Genomic DNA, 15,099 nt, shown 5'->3' with positions numbered 1-15,099 from the left:
TAAAACTAGAGGAGTTAAACCAACTGGGAAAAATTGGATTTTTAGCCAATCATTTATCATCAGCTTCCAGGCCCTCACTGGAATTGACGGCATTCCTGTCTCAAGCCTTAACTGGGCATTCGATGTACCGTTGGGTGGAGCCAAAACTATCTATCTATCTATCTATCTATCTATCTATCTATCTATCTATCTATCTATCTATCTATTTATCATATTTTTATCACCGCCCATCCCACCCATACAATTTTGTTTGCAATGTTTCCTGTGGCACCTTCTTTATATAAATTCCTATTGGTGCCCCATAAAGAATTTGAGCCAGTGTTTTGACCTCAAAATGTTTTAAAGCGGCAGGTACTAATTGTCTTCCACCAGTGTAAAAACAGGTTTAATAGCGTTCATTGACCTACGGGCTGATTGCGCCACGTAATTCTGGTGTGCATTCCAAGTACTTTTTGAGTGGATGACCACCCCAAGGGATTTAAATACATTGACCTGTTCTAATTTAGGCCCTTCTGTTCTCCAGAAATGCTGCCTAGCTCTCTTAGCAAAAACCAGAATGTTTGATTGATCAAAGTTGAGAACCAAATGGTTTTGTCTGCAATACCCTAGTGTTGCTGCAATTGCCCTTTTCAATCCAGTGAGGGTTTGTGAAGTTAAAGCAGCATTGTCAGCATATAGGAGAATTGGAATTTTGCGCTGTGCTAGGTTGGGTGCGTGAATATCCATGTTATGTAAGAGGTCCACGAGTGAATTAATATAGAGATTAAAAAGGGAGGGGGCAAGAATGCATCCTTGTCACAGTCCTTTCTGCACATTTACTATGCCAGAGAGGGTCCTGTGGGGGTTACACCTCACTCTTAAGGTGGAATTGGAATATTATTTCTGCTTGAGGTGGAGAAGGCGCCTATCGGTCGTTGTATTTTTTTTTAATTTTTCCCAAATAACATTTCTGGATATTGAGTCAAAGGCTTTAAAATCAAGGAAGGCTACGAAGAGGGATGGTTTCTTTTTGTACATATTTTTTTGTACAAGATGATGCAGTACCAGTATGTGATCTACGGTTGATCTCCCTTCTCTGAAACCTGCCTGTTCATTTTGAATTATGCCCTCTGTCTCAACCCAGTCTTGTAGTTTGAGATTTAAATATTTGGCATATAACTTACTGACAACACTCAAAAGGCTGATGGGCCTATAGTTACATGGCTCATTCTTGTTATCCTTTTTATGAATTGGGACAATTACTGCCCTCCCCCAGTCTCTTGGGATGTGACCAGTCTGGTCTATAAATGTGAACAGAGATGCTAACAGAGGTGCCCACCAACTAGAGTTCTTTTTAATCATTTCAGGCATAACACAGTCAGCACCTGGAGCCTTGTTGACCTTAAGAGATTCGATCAATCAGGATGCCTCTTGGACCGAAACTGGTGGCCAATTATGAACTTGCTCCAGATCAATCTGACTCTCATTCTCAGTGCTGGCTGGGTCTACATATAACCCTCTAAAATATTCCTCCCGAGCTTGAGCTGGTACCTGATTAGATGGAGGGGTCAGCGATTTTCCCAGCCCTCTGGTAATATACCAGAAAAGGGATGAGTCTCTCATCCTGACTGATTGGATAAGTTTCTGCCAGGACTCCTTCAGTGCTGATTTTTTCTTTTCTTTTCTTTATTTTTTATTTTTCAAATTTTGTTACCGCCCATCTCCCCCAAGAGGGACCCTGGGTGGTTTACAATACAATTTTCCCTTTTCTTTTAAGAGGGATTTATACTGAATTTGTAAGTTCTTTAAGAGATATATTTGGTCCTCTGAAGGGAGGTTTTTACTATTTCTATATGCCCTATTATATGCACATTTCATCTGTGCGCACTCCTGATCAAACCAATTTTTATTTTTTATACCTTGGTTTCTGAGGCATTGTTGTGCTCCTTTGTGAAAAAGTGGTTTGAGATTAGCCATTAACATTTCATACCATTCTAAATATGGTCTTTGGGAATTATTATTTAACAGGTGTGCGTGAATTTCTATAGTTTCTGGGGCTACCATCCAGTTAGCAACTGCCATTGCATTATCATCATTCCATTTAATTCGCACCTCAGTATTAATGTTTTCAACCATTGGGGGAAAGATTATTTCAGCTCTAACATATTTCCAGAGATGTTACATGGTTAATGTTAAGGGATGGTGATCACTTTCTAGTCATGAGTCTACCTCTAGCCACTGTAGGGCTTTCAAAGATCACATCACACAATCCAGTAATCGACTGTGGAGCTCCTTCCTGCCCCCCAATAAGTATATTTTGCCGTGTGGTCCCCTTCTACAGAACCATTAAGAATGTACAGCTCTAGTCGAGCGGTCATCCATCTAGCACATAGGCCTGCCCAGTTAGATTTTGAATCCTTAGATTCTCTTGTATACAAAGGTTCCTCTAAGATATTCTCCTCGTAAAAAATCTTAAATTGACAAAATAATGCATAATCGTTTGGTCCCATCCTTGCATTCAGATCCCCACCAATTATTATTGATGCTGCAGGATATTTATCTAAACAGGTAAGGATAATGTTTTCTATACTCACAGGTGGAATATAAATATTAAAAAGCAACACTTCAGCTTGATTGAATGAAAGCATAGAGGCCACTATCCATGGCTTCAGTGAAGGCAATGATACACATTTAAGTTGCAGAACTCTACTAACTAAAGTCGCAATGCCACCCTTAGGTTTCCCTCCTGCCTTGCTTGAGGTAGCCAGAATTGAATTAACCCAGTAGCCATCTAACTCCACCTCTAATGTGGCCCAAGTTTCCTGGAGAAAAAGAAGATCAAATCGTGACAACTAGTCAAAAAAAAGTTGGTCTTTGGATGGTGGTGCCCAGCCTGCGATGTTCCAAGTTAAAAGGGAGATTATATCAGCACTCGAGAACTGTCACAAGGCTTGATTTTGACGAGCCAATGATGTAAAATCATTACATCATGCTCTCCTGGAATCCCAACATCCCGTGTTGATCTTATTCAGGGAGATACAGAGAGCAACCTGCTGTGTTTGAAATATGCGTTTTTGCTTGCAGGAAAGTTCTTCAGTTGAATCCGTGGTGGAATTAATATGTATATTACCTCCTTTTGCCTTATCAGAGGGTTGGGGTTGATTAGTACTGTCATTAGGACATTGCTTGCTTTTATCAGTTTGTTTTCCTTTAACAACTTGCTCTTTAGCCAAGCATATATCAGGAAAGTCTTGCTTTATCATAGCTTCCGCCTTTGATTTAGTGATGGCAGTGAGTCCGGTGTTGTGCTTAAAAATGAAAGCCTCAAAGTCTTTTTTCAACAGGGCTCGGTTGTGTTTTATATCAGACAACTGGTCAAACAATGCGATAACGGTTTGGGCTGTAAGAAGGCATTGCTTTGGCATGTATTCTGTTGTGTTTTCCCAGGGGAGTCTCTTCAGATTCTTTTTTTGTATCCTGTTTTTAAACTTATTTTTATTTCCCTTGAGATTGGGTGAGCTAGCTAATTTTGCCGGAGACCCAAAATGAGAGTCTGAGATGGAGACCAAATTTTCATTTAGCTCTTCCTTAATAGAGAGTGAAAGGTCTAGCAACTGTTGCTTTTCAAGCTTGGTTTTAAAGTCCCATTTGAAAGATTCAAGGGCTGCTGTGGGGGCAATAGGTGAAGACTTTGCTTTACTTACAGTTTTCTTTCGTTTGAAGAGTTCTTCTATCTTTGGTTGTTTTGCAGACTTTGAAGGAGAGAGCTTGGGCTATTTCCATAACGATTCTTCCTTTTCCCCATATTGTTAGAAACACTCCGAGACTTTTGCCAGAACCTTTTACTCCACGCTCGTCTCACCGTGGAAAAATATGAATGTAGTTGAAAAGGTGTAATATAAAAATCAAATTTAAAAGCTACAGTGTCCTAAAAACTTATTATAATTAAAAGAATCAAAAAAGAAACAAAGATAGCTAAAATAAACTATCTAAAAATAATAAAATTATTAAAAAGGCTTACAATGGCAATTGGGACAGGAATTTCCATTGCTAAGAAACAGCTGCCGCAGCAGGTGGCAGGTTGATAGGTTTTTGTATTGTGGCTTTTAATTTTGTAAGCTGCCTGGAGTCACTGTTGGGTAGCCTTATAAATTTGTTTAATAAATAAAAATAAAATAAAAAATCTGCTTTTCTGGTTGTGAGGCCATTATCAGGAAAGAATGAAAACCTGAAATGATCAGAAGTCATTTCTCCCTCTTTTGGGGGAGATGGGCGGTAATTAAATTTGAATAATAAATGAAAAAAAACTATTATCCAACACTTGTTTGAGGGTGCCACACTGGAGAAACAAGCTATAAATTAGGGATGGCAAGATTTGCATAATTTCCAGCTTCAGGTGAAGTCACAGGAAGGAGGAATGATGGTGTTATTGGAAAAATGTTGACAACCCAGGAAGATGTGGGAGTTCATTTTTGGATACAAAAGCCTATAGCCCAGATCGTATTTTTCAACTCTAACAATGTTCATAGACAGTTGACTTGAAAGTGCAGAGGGAGAAAAGCAGTCATTCTGATACCTTCAAAACAGGGAAGTAATTTTTCATGTTTGCTACATACTCTGAAACCATGAAGTCCCACAGCTTGGTGATAAAATTAATTCGCAATTTCTCACGTTCATTCTCAGGTTTATTATTATTGCCTTTTCATTACAACTATCATGCTCATTAGTGGAAGAGCTAAGAGACATTGAGAAAGACTATCCAATTATTGAGTTTGCACATTATGAAGCAAATAAGCAATACATATACAGAACTTCCCCACCCTGCAGTATATTTCCAAACTACTTGGCTTCTTTATTTGATATTCATACGAAGCTGTACATTTGATACTTTTCTTTTCCTATTTTGTAAAGGCTTAAAGTATTATTCATTTTATGCTTTATCATGTTTTTTGGAATCCTTTTATCTTTCATTTTCTTGCTGGATGTGAGGCAGGCAGGCAGGCAGGCTTATGTTTTTCATTATGCATAAAAATGTGATCTCTGTTGCCTGACCTGAATAATTATAGACTATTTAAAATAACTAAATGCATGTCCTAATTGAATGTCCAAGCACCCCAAAAGAAAATATGACCTAGTATTAAGATCTTCCACTGCCTCCTCCTCTGATAGTGATTAGTTGAGAAATAAAAGAACACATCAATGATCAACTGATATTGATTGAAGAGAATCGTGTTGGAGAAGCTCAGGCCAACAGCTTGCTTGCCATATAGCTGCAGTTTTTTAACATCTGAATACAATCAGCAACAACACATAAAACAACCACAGTGGCAGCAACGACGACAATTGTAATAATAATATGGTTGACATGGTGCACATGGCATGCATACAGGCATGACTGGTGCGTACCCAAAAGACGGAGCACACATTACCATGCATCGGGACTGCACTTTTATTTCCCCATCTGTTCCTTCAACTTCCTTTTCTTTTTCACCTGCCAGTTTGACTCCCTTGACATCCACGTCCCCTTCCACCTGCAGGAAGCGCACTTGCTCAGCTGAGATATAATGCTTGCGCTGGCAAAACTCTTCACCGTTGATCAATACCTGGATGTCAAGAAGGGGACAGTGAAACTAGGGTAAAAGATTGCTTGCTGTAAATTGAAAACACTCAAATTTTCCATTACCTTTTATTGTCATTCTTATTACTTCCTGCTCAGAGTCCTAAAGATCTCAAGGTCAGCTTCCAACAACCCTGTCTGGCAGTTGGGGTGGAAAGCCTTTGTCTGAAATTCTGCAAAGTGCTCCCAGCCTGCTAGGATAATACAGGCTTCAATGAGGTAACAGAATAAGGCAGCTACCCATGATTCTGACATCTACAAAGATTCTTCACTTGAATAGTTTCAGGCAGGGTTTCCCAACCTTGGCAACCTTCTGTCTGGGCAATTGAAGTCTACATATCTTAAAGCTGCTGAGGTTGGAAAACACTGGCCGTGGGTACTGGAAAACCTAAATTGGATAAATCTCACTTTTCCAGGCTGGTTTTCGAATCCTCCAGGATAGGAAGTACCTTGCATGGATAACCAAGAAACTTATTATTGCTGGACTCCTAGAGATGAGCAGAAATGTTCATCTTGCTTTGGCAATTTGTGAAATGCAAACACCCTCAAGACTTGGATGGAATGGGGATTGCTGAGGGAGGTTCCTGCCTTACTTTGGGAATTCCCCCCACCCCAGTTTTTTCTGAATTAAAACATCTTTTCAAAGGGGGATCTTGACCAAGCCTGCTTATAGGTAGTTTACTTGTTCCTTTTGTTGTTGTGGGGAAAGTAGAAGATGGCCCTGCTTAGGTATGTATGCTCTCCTGAGTTGACTAAAAGAAAGGCAAGAAAAAAGAAATGTACTAATAAATTAAATTTTTAAATGTAGGGCTTCTTCATGACCTTCTTCATACCCATACCTTGTAGCCTTCTTTTTCAATGATAAAAATCAGGTCAAAATTTTCTCCTCTGGCTAAAGGAACATTACTGAGCGTCTCTTCTTTGCCAAAGGTTTTATCCAGGATGTTGTTCAGTATAACCATATTAGGGTCACCCAGTGTGAACAAAAGCAACAAGGCACTGTTGGCTTTTTCCTCCTTACCACACAGGAAATTCACCATGAAGCTAAAAAACAGAAAAAACAAACCAACACCTTGCTGAGACTTCATTCTTTCATGCGCCTATCAGATTTGCCATTCACCTGACAAGATCCCCATTCCATTATAACTTGGTTTCCATTTATGAGGTTCTATTTCTCAGACTAGTATTTTGAAATTCTCAGAGAGCCCTGGAAGACCAGCTGATATAAGGAATGAACCACCCCAGCCACTTCCTGTGCTCAACTACGATTCCCAGGATTCCACTGGAGGCCATCTTATCAACTGATTTGGTTTTCTCCATCAAAGGGGATCTCTGCTGACTACACAATCCTGCTTTCATTGGATGATTCAGTTGAAGCATCACTTGAAGCTTTGCACAGCCTTAATTTCAAGAAACAGCTGTCCAGCCACCCTTCTGAAATGTTGGAGGAATTATGGTTACCTGACGCAATCCTTGGGCAATGAGGCCTCCATCTTCAGTTGTTGCCCTGCAGCGAGTCCTTCAGGAAAATCTGTGCAGTAAGGTGTCCTCTGCAGGATGAAGAAGGCCAAGGCAGACCTTGTTAGTTTGATGCAAAATCCACATGCTTTGGCCAGACATTTTTCAGTATGAGGTGTTAGTAGGATATTTGTTAAACACACATACACACACAAACATTTTCTTAGCCTAAAAAATGAACGTTTACTTCAATTTTGATTCTTGATCATGAACCCATAGTAATATCACTGTCAAAATATCTTAATTAGTGGAGGTTGTATATCTTAATATATCCTTGTTGGAAGATTTGCACTTTGAACAATAAAAGAAAGACATATTCTTTCAAATACTCATAGGTTCTACCAATTTGGGTGATACAGGTAGTCCTCACTTACGAACTGTCTTGTTTAGTGACCATTTGAAGTTATAGTCCCAATTGTATCACTAAGCAAGAACTACATGTATTATAATTTATTAACTTCATCCTTCTACTGGTATAGTTACCGATGGCTTCATATAATTAAGAATACTACTACTAATAATAATTTATTAAATTTAATTGCCACCTGCCTCCCAATGACTCTGGGAGGCTTACAATCATGAAAACATTTAACAACAAAGAACAATAGAAAAAAGAACACACACACCCCAAGAGCACAAGACAGAAGAACACTGATGGCAAAGAAGATAAACCCAGACAGGAACAGAAAGAATGAAGAAACATCAGTTGTCCTCTCCGAAGGCCTGGGAGAAGATCCAGGTCTTTAAGACCTTTCCAAATACCAGTAGGGTGGGAACTGTTTGAATTTCAGGGGAACCTCATTCCAGAGGGCAGATGCCAGGGCCTTAAAGACCTGGATCTTCTCCCAGGCCTTCGGAGAGGACAACTGATGTTTCTTCATTCTTTCTGTTCCTGTCTGGGTTTATCTTCTTTGCCATCAGTGTTCTTCTGTCTTGTGCTCTTTTGGGGGTGTGTGTGTTCTTTTTTCTATTGTTCTTTGTTGTTAAATGTTTTCATGAAGGTGCCCTTTCGGAGCCCCCATAGGTGGCATTGTATAATCGGTGGAACCTGGAGTGCGCCAACCCTGCCAGATCGAACCAGTCGGGCAGATACTATGGGAGACAGGCAGGCCCTCAAGTAACCGGGCCCTTTGCCACGTTTCACCAGTAATTTCACCCGTAATTCAAGGCATTTGCTTATCTGAATTTGAATAAAACTTATAATCTGCAGATAATTTTGGTTTTGTCAATGAGATGTCATACAGTTCTATGGTAACTATTCTGAACATGGTATAAATCTGAGTAAGAAGTTGCCAACAGCTGTAGGGGGTGGGGAAAAGATTTGTATACCGTTCAGAAGCTGTAAAATACTTAGGGGTTATCCTCCCAGGAAAATATACAGTTTATGTCACTCTTATTATGGTTATAATTTTTTTCTAATTTTAAACAAAACCATTGGGCTTGATTGCAAGTGTCAGCCACATACTGGAGTGGAAGCAACACTGAGGGTTTGCTACACTTTCAGAGCCTTCCAAAAGGCAAACAGGAATGGGGCTAACCTCACCTTGGGGGTGAGGGTGGGTGGGTGATGTTCCACAGGGTCGGCACCACTGCAGAAAAGGCCCGTCTCCTGCATCCCGCCAGATGTAACTCCTTAACAGATGGGACCCGCAACATACCTCTTCCGCTGGACCCCTGACAGGACGGGCAGACATGATCAGGAAGAGGCAGTCCCTCAAATAATTTCATTTTCAAGCTCTGAATCTGCAAAGAAAACCTAGAAGGAAAAGCTGAAATGCTGAGAGACAGTGCTCACCTTTTTGTCACCCGATGTTTGAGCCATGATGGCAACTCTTGTGCTGATGCTTGATGTTGCTGTCAGCCATACAGTACATATGAGGAGTCATCCTTTTATATTTAATCCCAGGAAATCTTAGAGATTCTAGGGACCAATCAGGTCTTGAGGCCTTTTTACTCCTTCTTAGTAAATAACCGCCTCTGCTATCATGATCTCCACTTTCTAAAGAACTTCAGGGTTTAATCTGCCAAACACGTGATAGCACTGTTCTCAGGAACTCCTGGACATCATCCAACTGTAGCAATTTCAGATGTTGTAAGCTGTTTTCAAAAGAATTTCCTCTCCTGTCACAATGCCCAGCTGCTATTTTTTTTTCACCTAATGCAGCATTATATTATTATTGTTACAAATTCAAAAGGTCAAATAGTACAATTAAAAAAAAAAAAACAATTCTTAAGATATATTCTTCAGAATTGTGACCATCTTTGTTAAAAGAAGCTAGGCCAAGCACCAACACATGTTGTGGTTGTTTATTCATTCAGTCACTCCCAACTCTTCGTGACTTCATGGACCAGCCCACGCCAGAGCTTCCTGTCAGTCAACAGCCCCAGTCCTCTCTTCTCATTATGTGGCCAAAGTATTTCAGTTTTGCCTTTAATATCATTCCCTCAAGTGAGCAGTCTGGCTTTATTTGATTTGATCTTCTTGCAGTCCAAGGCACTCTCAGAATTTTCCTCCAACACCACAGTTCCAAAGCATCTATCTTCCATCTGTCAGCCTTCCTTATGGTCCAGCCATATGTTACTACAGGGAACACCATTGCTTTAACTATGCGGACCTTTGTTGCCAGTGTGATGTCTCTGCTCTTAACTATTTGATCGAGATTTGTCATTGCTCTTCTCCCAAAGATTAAACATCTTCTGATTTCCTGACTGCAGCCAGCATCTGCAGTAATCTTCGCACACAGAAATACGAAGTTTCATTGCTTCTACATTTTCTCCCTCTATTTGCCAGTTATCAATCAGGCTGGTTGCCATAACCTTGGTTTTTTTGAGGTTTAGCTGCAAGCCAGCTTTTGCACTTTCTTCTTTCACCTTCACCATAAGGCTCCTCAGTTCCTCTTTGCTTTCAGCCATCAAAGTGGTATCATCTGCATATCTGAGATTGTTAATGTTTCTTCCAGCGATTTTAACTCCAGCCTTGGATTCCTCAAGCCCAGCACATCGCATGATGTGTTCTGTGTACAAGTTGAATAGGTAGGGTGAGAGTATACAGCCCTGCCGTACTCCTTTCCCAATCTTAAACCAGTCCGTTGTTCCGTGGTCTGTTCTTACTGTTGCTACTTGGTTGTTATACAGATTCCTCAGGAGGCAGACAAGATGACTTGGTATCCTCATACCGCTAAGAACTTGCCACAATTTGTCAATAAAACAGAAATAGATGTTTTTCTGAAACTCCCTGGCTTTTTCCATGATCCAGCGGATATTGGCAATTTGGTCCCTAGTTCCTCTGCCTTTTCTAAACCCAGCTTGTACATCTGGCAATTCTCGCTCCATGAATTGCTGAAGTCTACCTTGCAGGATCTTGAGCATTACCTTACTGGCATGTGAAATGAGCACCACTGTTTGATAGTTTGAACATTCTTTAGTGTTTCCCTTTTTTGGTATGGGGATATAAGTTGATTTTTTCCAATCTGATGGCCATTCCTGTCTTTTCCAAATTTGCTGACATACAGCATGCATTACCTTTACAGCATCATCTTGCAAGATTTTGAACAGTTCAGCTGGGATGCCATCGTCTCCTGCTGCCTTGTTATTAGCAATGCTTCTTAAGGCCCATTCAACCTCACTCTTCAGGATGTCTGGCTCTAGCTCACTGACCACACTGTCAAAGCTATCCCCGATATTGTTATCCTTCCTATACAGGTCTTCCGTATATTCTTGCCACCTTTTCTTGATCTCTTTTTCTTCTGTTAGGTCCTTGCCATCTTTGTTTTTGATCATACCCATTTTTGCCTGGAATTTACCTCTGATGTTTCTAATTTTCTGGAAGAGGTCTCTTGTCCTTCCTATTCTATTGTCTTCTTCCACTTCCACGCATTGTTTGTTTAAAAATAATTCCTTATCTCTTCTGGCTAACCTCTGGAATTTTGCATTTAATTGGGCATATCTCCCCCTATCACTGTTGCCTTTTGCTTTCCTTCTTTCTTGGGCTACTTCTAGTGTCTCAGCAGACAGCCATTTTGCCTTCTTGGTTTTCTTTCTTTGGGATGTATTTTGTTGCCGTCTCCTGAACAATGTCGCAAACTTCTGTCCATAGTTCTTCTGGGACCTTATCTACTAAGTCCAGTCCCTTAAATTGATTCTTCACCTCCACTGCATATCCCTTAGGAATATTAGTGAGCTCATATCTAGCTGATCTGTGGGTCTTCCCTAATCACTTGAGTCTGATCCTAAATTGTGCAAGAAGAAGTTCATGATCTGAGCTACAGTCAACTCCAGGTCTTGTTTTTACCGACTGTATCGATGTGCGCCACCTTTGGCTGCAAAGGATGTAGTCAACCTGGTTTCGGTGTTGTCCATCTGGGGAAGTCCATGTATAAAGCCGTCTCTTAGGTTGCTGGAAGAGAGTGTTCATTATGCACATTGAGTTGTCTTGGCAAAATTCTATCAGCCTATGTCCTGCTTCGTTTTGTTCTCCCAGGCCATGCTTATCTGTAATTCCAGGTGTCATTTGACTGCCCACCTTAGCATTCCAGTCTCCCGTGATGAAAATAACATCTCTTTTAGGCGTGTTGTCCAGTAGGTGCTGCAGATCCTCATAGAACTGCTCTACTTCAGCTTCTTCAGCATTTGTGGTTGGGGCGTATATTTGGATCACTGTGATGTTAGATGGCTTGCCCTGAATTCAAATTGAGATCATTCTGTCATTTTTTGGGTTGTATCCAAGCACTGCTTTAGCCACTTGACTATTAATTATGAAGGCTACTCCATTTCTTCTGTGGTCCTCTTGTCCACAGTAGTAGATCTGGTGGTCATTTGATGTGAAGTGGCCCATTCCAGTCCATTTCAGTTCACTGACGCCAAGAATCTATCCAAGAGTCTATCTTTAATCTTGACATCTCACCAATAACCACATCCAATTTGCCCTGGCTCATAGATCTTACATTCCAGGTTCCGATGGTGTGTTGATCCTTAGAACATCGGATTCACCGTTCACCACCAGCACCGTTGGCCGCTAGCCGTCCTTTCGGCTTTGAGCTAGCTGCATCATCACGTATGGGTCTAGTTGAGCTCATCCTCTGTTCCTCCCCAGTAGCATTTTGACCATCTTCCGACCTGGGGGTCTCATCTTCCGATGGTATACCGACATATCTCTGGTTGTACTGATCCATTGAGTTTTCACGGCAAGAATACTGGGGTGGGTTGCCATTACCTTCCCCAGGGATCGCATTTAGTCTGACCTCTCTGTCATGACCTTCCCCACTTGGGTGGCCCTTCACAGTTTAGCTCATGGCATCATTGAGGTGCTCAAGCTCCAGCACCACGACAAGGTAACGATCCTTTGCTGAAGCACCAACACATACTCCAAAGAAAATACTATTCTAAGATTTTTTCCTAATTTGTCGTGGACACTGCCTAACTACAATTCACTCTGGGTGGCTCCTAGAGTTAAAACAAACAAAGCAGACAATCCCAGGACAAAAAATGAACTTTATTTTAATTTGTGTTTACATTACATATATTTAAATTGTTTTGGTGCATGTTTTAAGCATCCTTTTCTCTTCAAAACTACTTTATATGTCTTGAATAAAGGCTAAGGAATCCACGAAGCCTCCATTACTTTAAATCACACCCATTAGTTCAATGGTACCAGCAGTTCTTCCTGACTGTCCACTTAGTATTGGCCAGAAACCCCAGCTTAGGATTTAAGGGTGAGCATTATATATGTTTGCTGAAAGTTGTTACACCAAACAGGAAGAAACACAGATAATCAATTCTGGTCATTATATTAAAACCAGCTTTTCCACATTAAAAAAAAAAAGCTAAGGGAAAAGGAGGCATCTTTAACTTTTTTTTTTTACTGTTATGCTGTTGAAAAAGTCCCTGTCAAGATGAAGAAACAACATGTAAAATTGCTTAAAGCAGAATGACGAACAAAGCACCTTTTTCACTTTTCCTTGATCATTATGGGCAACTTCGTTCAGAATGAATTCCCTAACTTTGTTTGTTACTTTGATTCCTTCGAGCTGATCAGGCAGTTCCTCATACTTTTCTTTCTTTCTCCCTTTCGCTATATAATTTTGATATAATAAATTAGGTTTCTTCTTTAAAATATAGAGTGTTGTAGGCAATAATGATATAGCTACATAGGCTACATAAAATTGTCAGAAGGATTAACTCCTTCCTTTCTTCCTTTGTTCATTTGCCAAACTGGGGAATAAAGCAAACCAGGCGGTCAATGGAGATCAAGGAGAGGTAAACTGTTTTGTAATGACACTCCTCTCCTGTCACAATCTACAATTTCTGTTTGCCAAACTGGGGAATAAAATAAACTGGACCATCACTGGAGGTCAAAGAATGTTTGTTCACCCAGAGTTGTCTTTGGATGGGTGACCACAAAAGGGGATTGCTTCTCCATCCTTTTTATAGGCCAATCTCTATTAAAAGAATGAAATGTATTGTAACTATTATTACAATAGTTTCTGCTGTATCAGCATGAACATCTTCCTTTCATATTCTGTTAAAACAGATGTTTCTTTATCTTAAATTTATGGCAAACTTCCTTATTTATGGTTAAGCAGATGTCTCTTTATCTAGAGCTAAAACAATGGCCATTTTTTCTTCCCTAGACATTTGTTTCTCTATACATGAGATATATGTCTTCCTTTACATAGATTTTGCCACATGATATATTCACTTGTTTATTCTGACAGGAACCAGCATTACTATTGATAAGAAAAATATTCCAACAAAATATTGCATGTTAATAGCTTTTTAAAAAAGAATTAAACTACAAAAATGAAATGAAATGAAATGAAATGTATTTCCATCCCAGTATACCTAGGAGAAATTTAGTCAGGGAAGACCCAGAAAGGGCAAATAAAGCCTTAGAGACTCTGACAAATCAATCAGATCTTGACTTTTTACTCCTTGTTAATAAGTAACAGCCTTTGCTACCATGACCTTCATTTTCCAAAGAGCTTGAGGTTTTGAACTGCCAAACACAGTAGCATTGTTCATGTTGAATCCTTGCCTTCATCCATCTTCAGAAAGTTAAGGTGTAATGAGCTGGTTAATAAGTAATTTCCTTTCCTGTTACAATCTACAATTTCCAAAGCACTGCAGGTTTTGTGGGCCAAAGGTGTGGGCATTGTTCACTTAAACTCACTGACTGCAACCATCTGCAGAAATGTTGAGAGGTAGCCTGTCTCTGCTCCCAGAAATGAAGATGTCAGACAGTTTTTGATCAAATAGGCCCCATTTATTAGCAGAATTGCCATGTGGTCATCCCAGAAGACCAGGAATGAAAAGGCATGGGATCAATGGCTCTTGAAAGGGGGGGGGGGGGAAATTGCTTTGACTGAAGAATACAGACAAAAATAAAGATTTTGGAAAAGTGCTACGGTGAAGTATAAATGTTGTCCAACCTGTCCTTATATCTTTGTAAAATGGGCACAATGAGTCATTACTTTTTAGATAAGAAATGTGGCCTGCAGAGAAGAAAATGCCATTTCTCACACAGTTATAATATGATAATATGATCTTTCTACGGGTCTTTTTCTTGCCCTATTCAAAGTAAATATGGGGGTAGAGTCCAAACAGTTGGAACATGTGTGCAAGGAGCTTGCAAAATGCAACTCTACTGAATTTTACTTAGCTCTATGGGCACTACCTTCAGAATAAACACCCTAAGTTTGTTTGTTACTTTGATTCCTTTGAACTGATCAAAGAGCAAGCAAACAAGCTGAAATCCTGGGATAAAAAGCCAAGAAGACAGTTTGTCTCCTGAAATTTAAGTTGTGGTTCCAACTTTTGTTTTGAAAATGGAAACTCCCAGCAAGAAGCTCTTTCAGAAAGCAGGAAGGAGGAAGAAGGAAGAAGCTTTCCATGTAGTTCTCACTGACACACAGAGACTGTCAATCACTTCATGAGAACTCCCAATAATGAGATCATAACTTATCAGAAACTCAATTTTCCACAGAAAT

The 15,099-nt window shown here is 40.0% G+C and overlaps 1 protein-coding gene across 1 annotated transcript; it reads right to left on the bottom strand.

Moving 5' to 3' along the window:
• Nucleotides 1-4,651: 4,651 nt before the first annotated feature.
• On the bottom strand, nucleotides 4,652-9,037 carry LOC134503253 (galectin-7-like). Its single transcript, XM_063312004.1, has 4 exons — nucleotides 8,910-9,037; nucleotides 7,058-7,146; nucleotides 6,436-6,640; nucleotides 4,652-5,582 (listed from the first exon to the last, which is right to left on the bottom strand). Exons 1-4 carry the CDS (start codon nucleotides 8,934-8,936, stop codon nucleotides 5,277-5,279), a joined length of 627 nt encoding a protein of 208 aa, XP_063168074.1. The 5' UTR covers nucleotides 8,937-9,037; the 3' UTR covers nucleotides 4,652-5,276.
• Between the last annotated feature and the right edge of the window lie 6,062 nt (nucleotides 9,038-15,099).

Source organism: Candoia aspera, chromosome 10, assembly GCF_035149785.1.
Source record: "Candoia aspera isolate rCanAsp1 chromosome 10, rCanAsp1.hap2, whole genome shotgun sequence".
NCBI lineage: Eukaryota > Metazoa > Chordata > Lepidosauria > Squamata > Boidae > Candoia > Candoia aspera.
This window is presented reverse-complemented; position numbering and strand designations above follow the sequence as displayed.

Coding starts and splice junctions, on each gene's coding strand:
- LOC134503253 (XM_063312004.1), bottom strand. CDS start 8,936: ATGGCTCAAACATCGGGTGACAAAAAG. Junction 7,147..8,909: donor AAACATCGGGTGACAAAAAG/GTGAGCACTGTC, acceptor TTCATCCTGCAG/AGGACACCTTACTGCACAGA. Junction 5,583..6,435: donor TTGAAAAAGAAGGCTACAAG/GTATGGGTATGA, acceptor CTTGACATCCAG/GTATTGATCAACGGTGAAGA.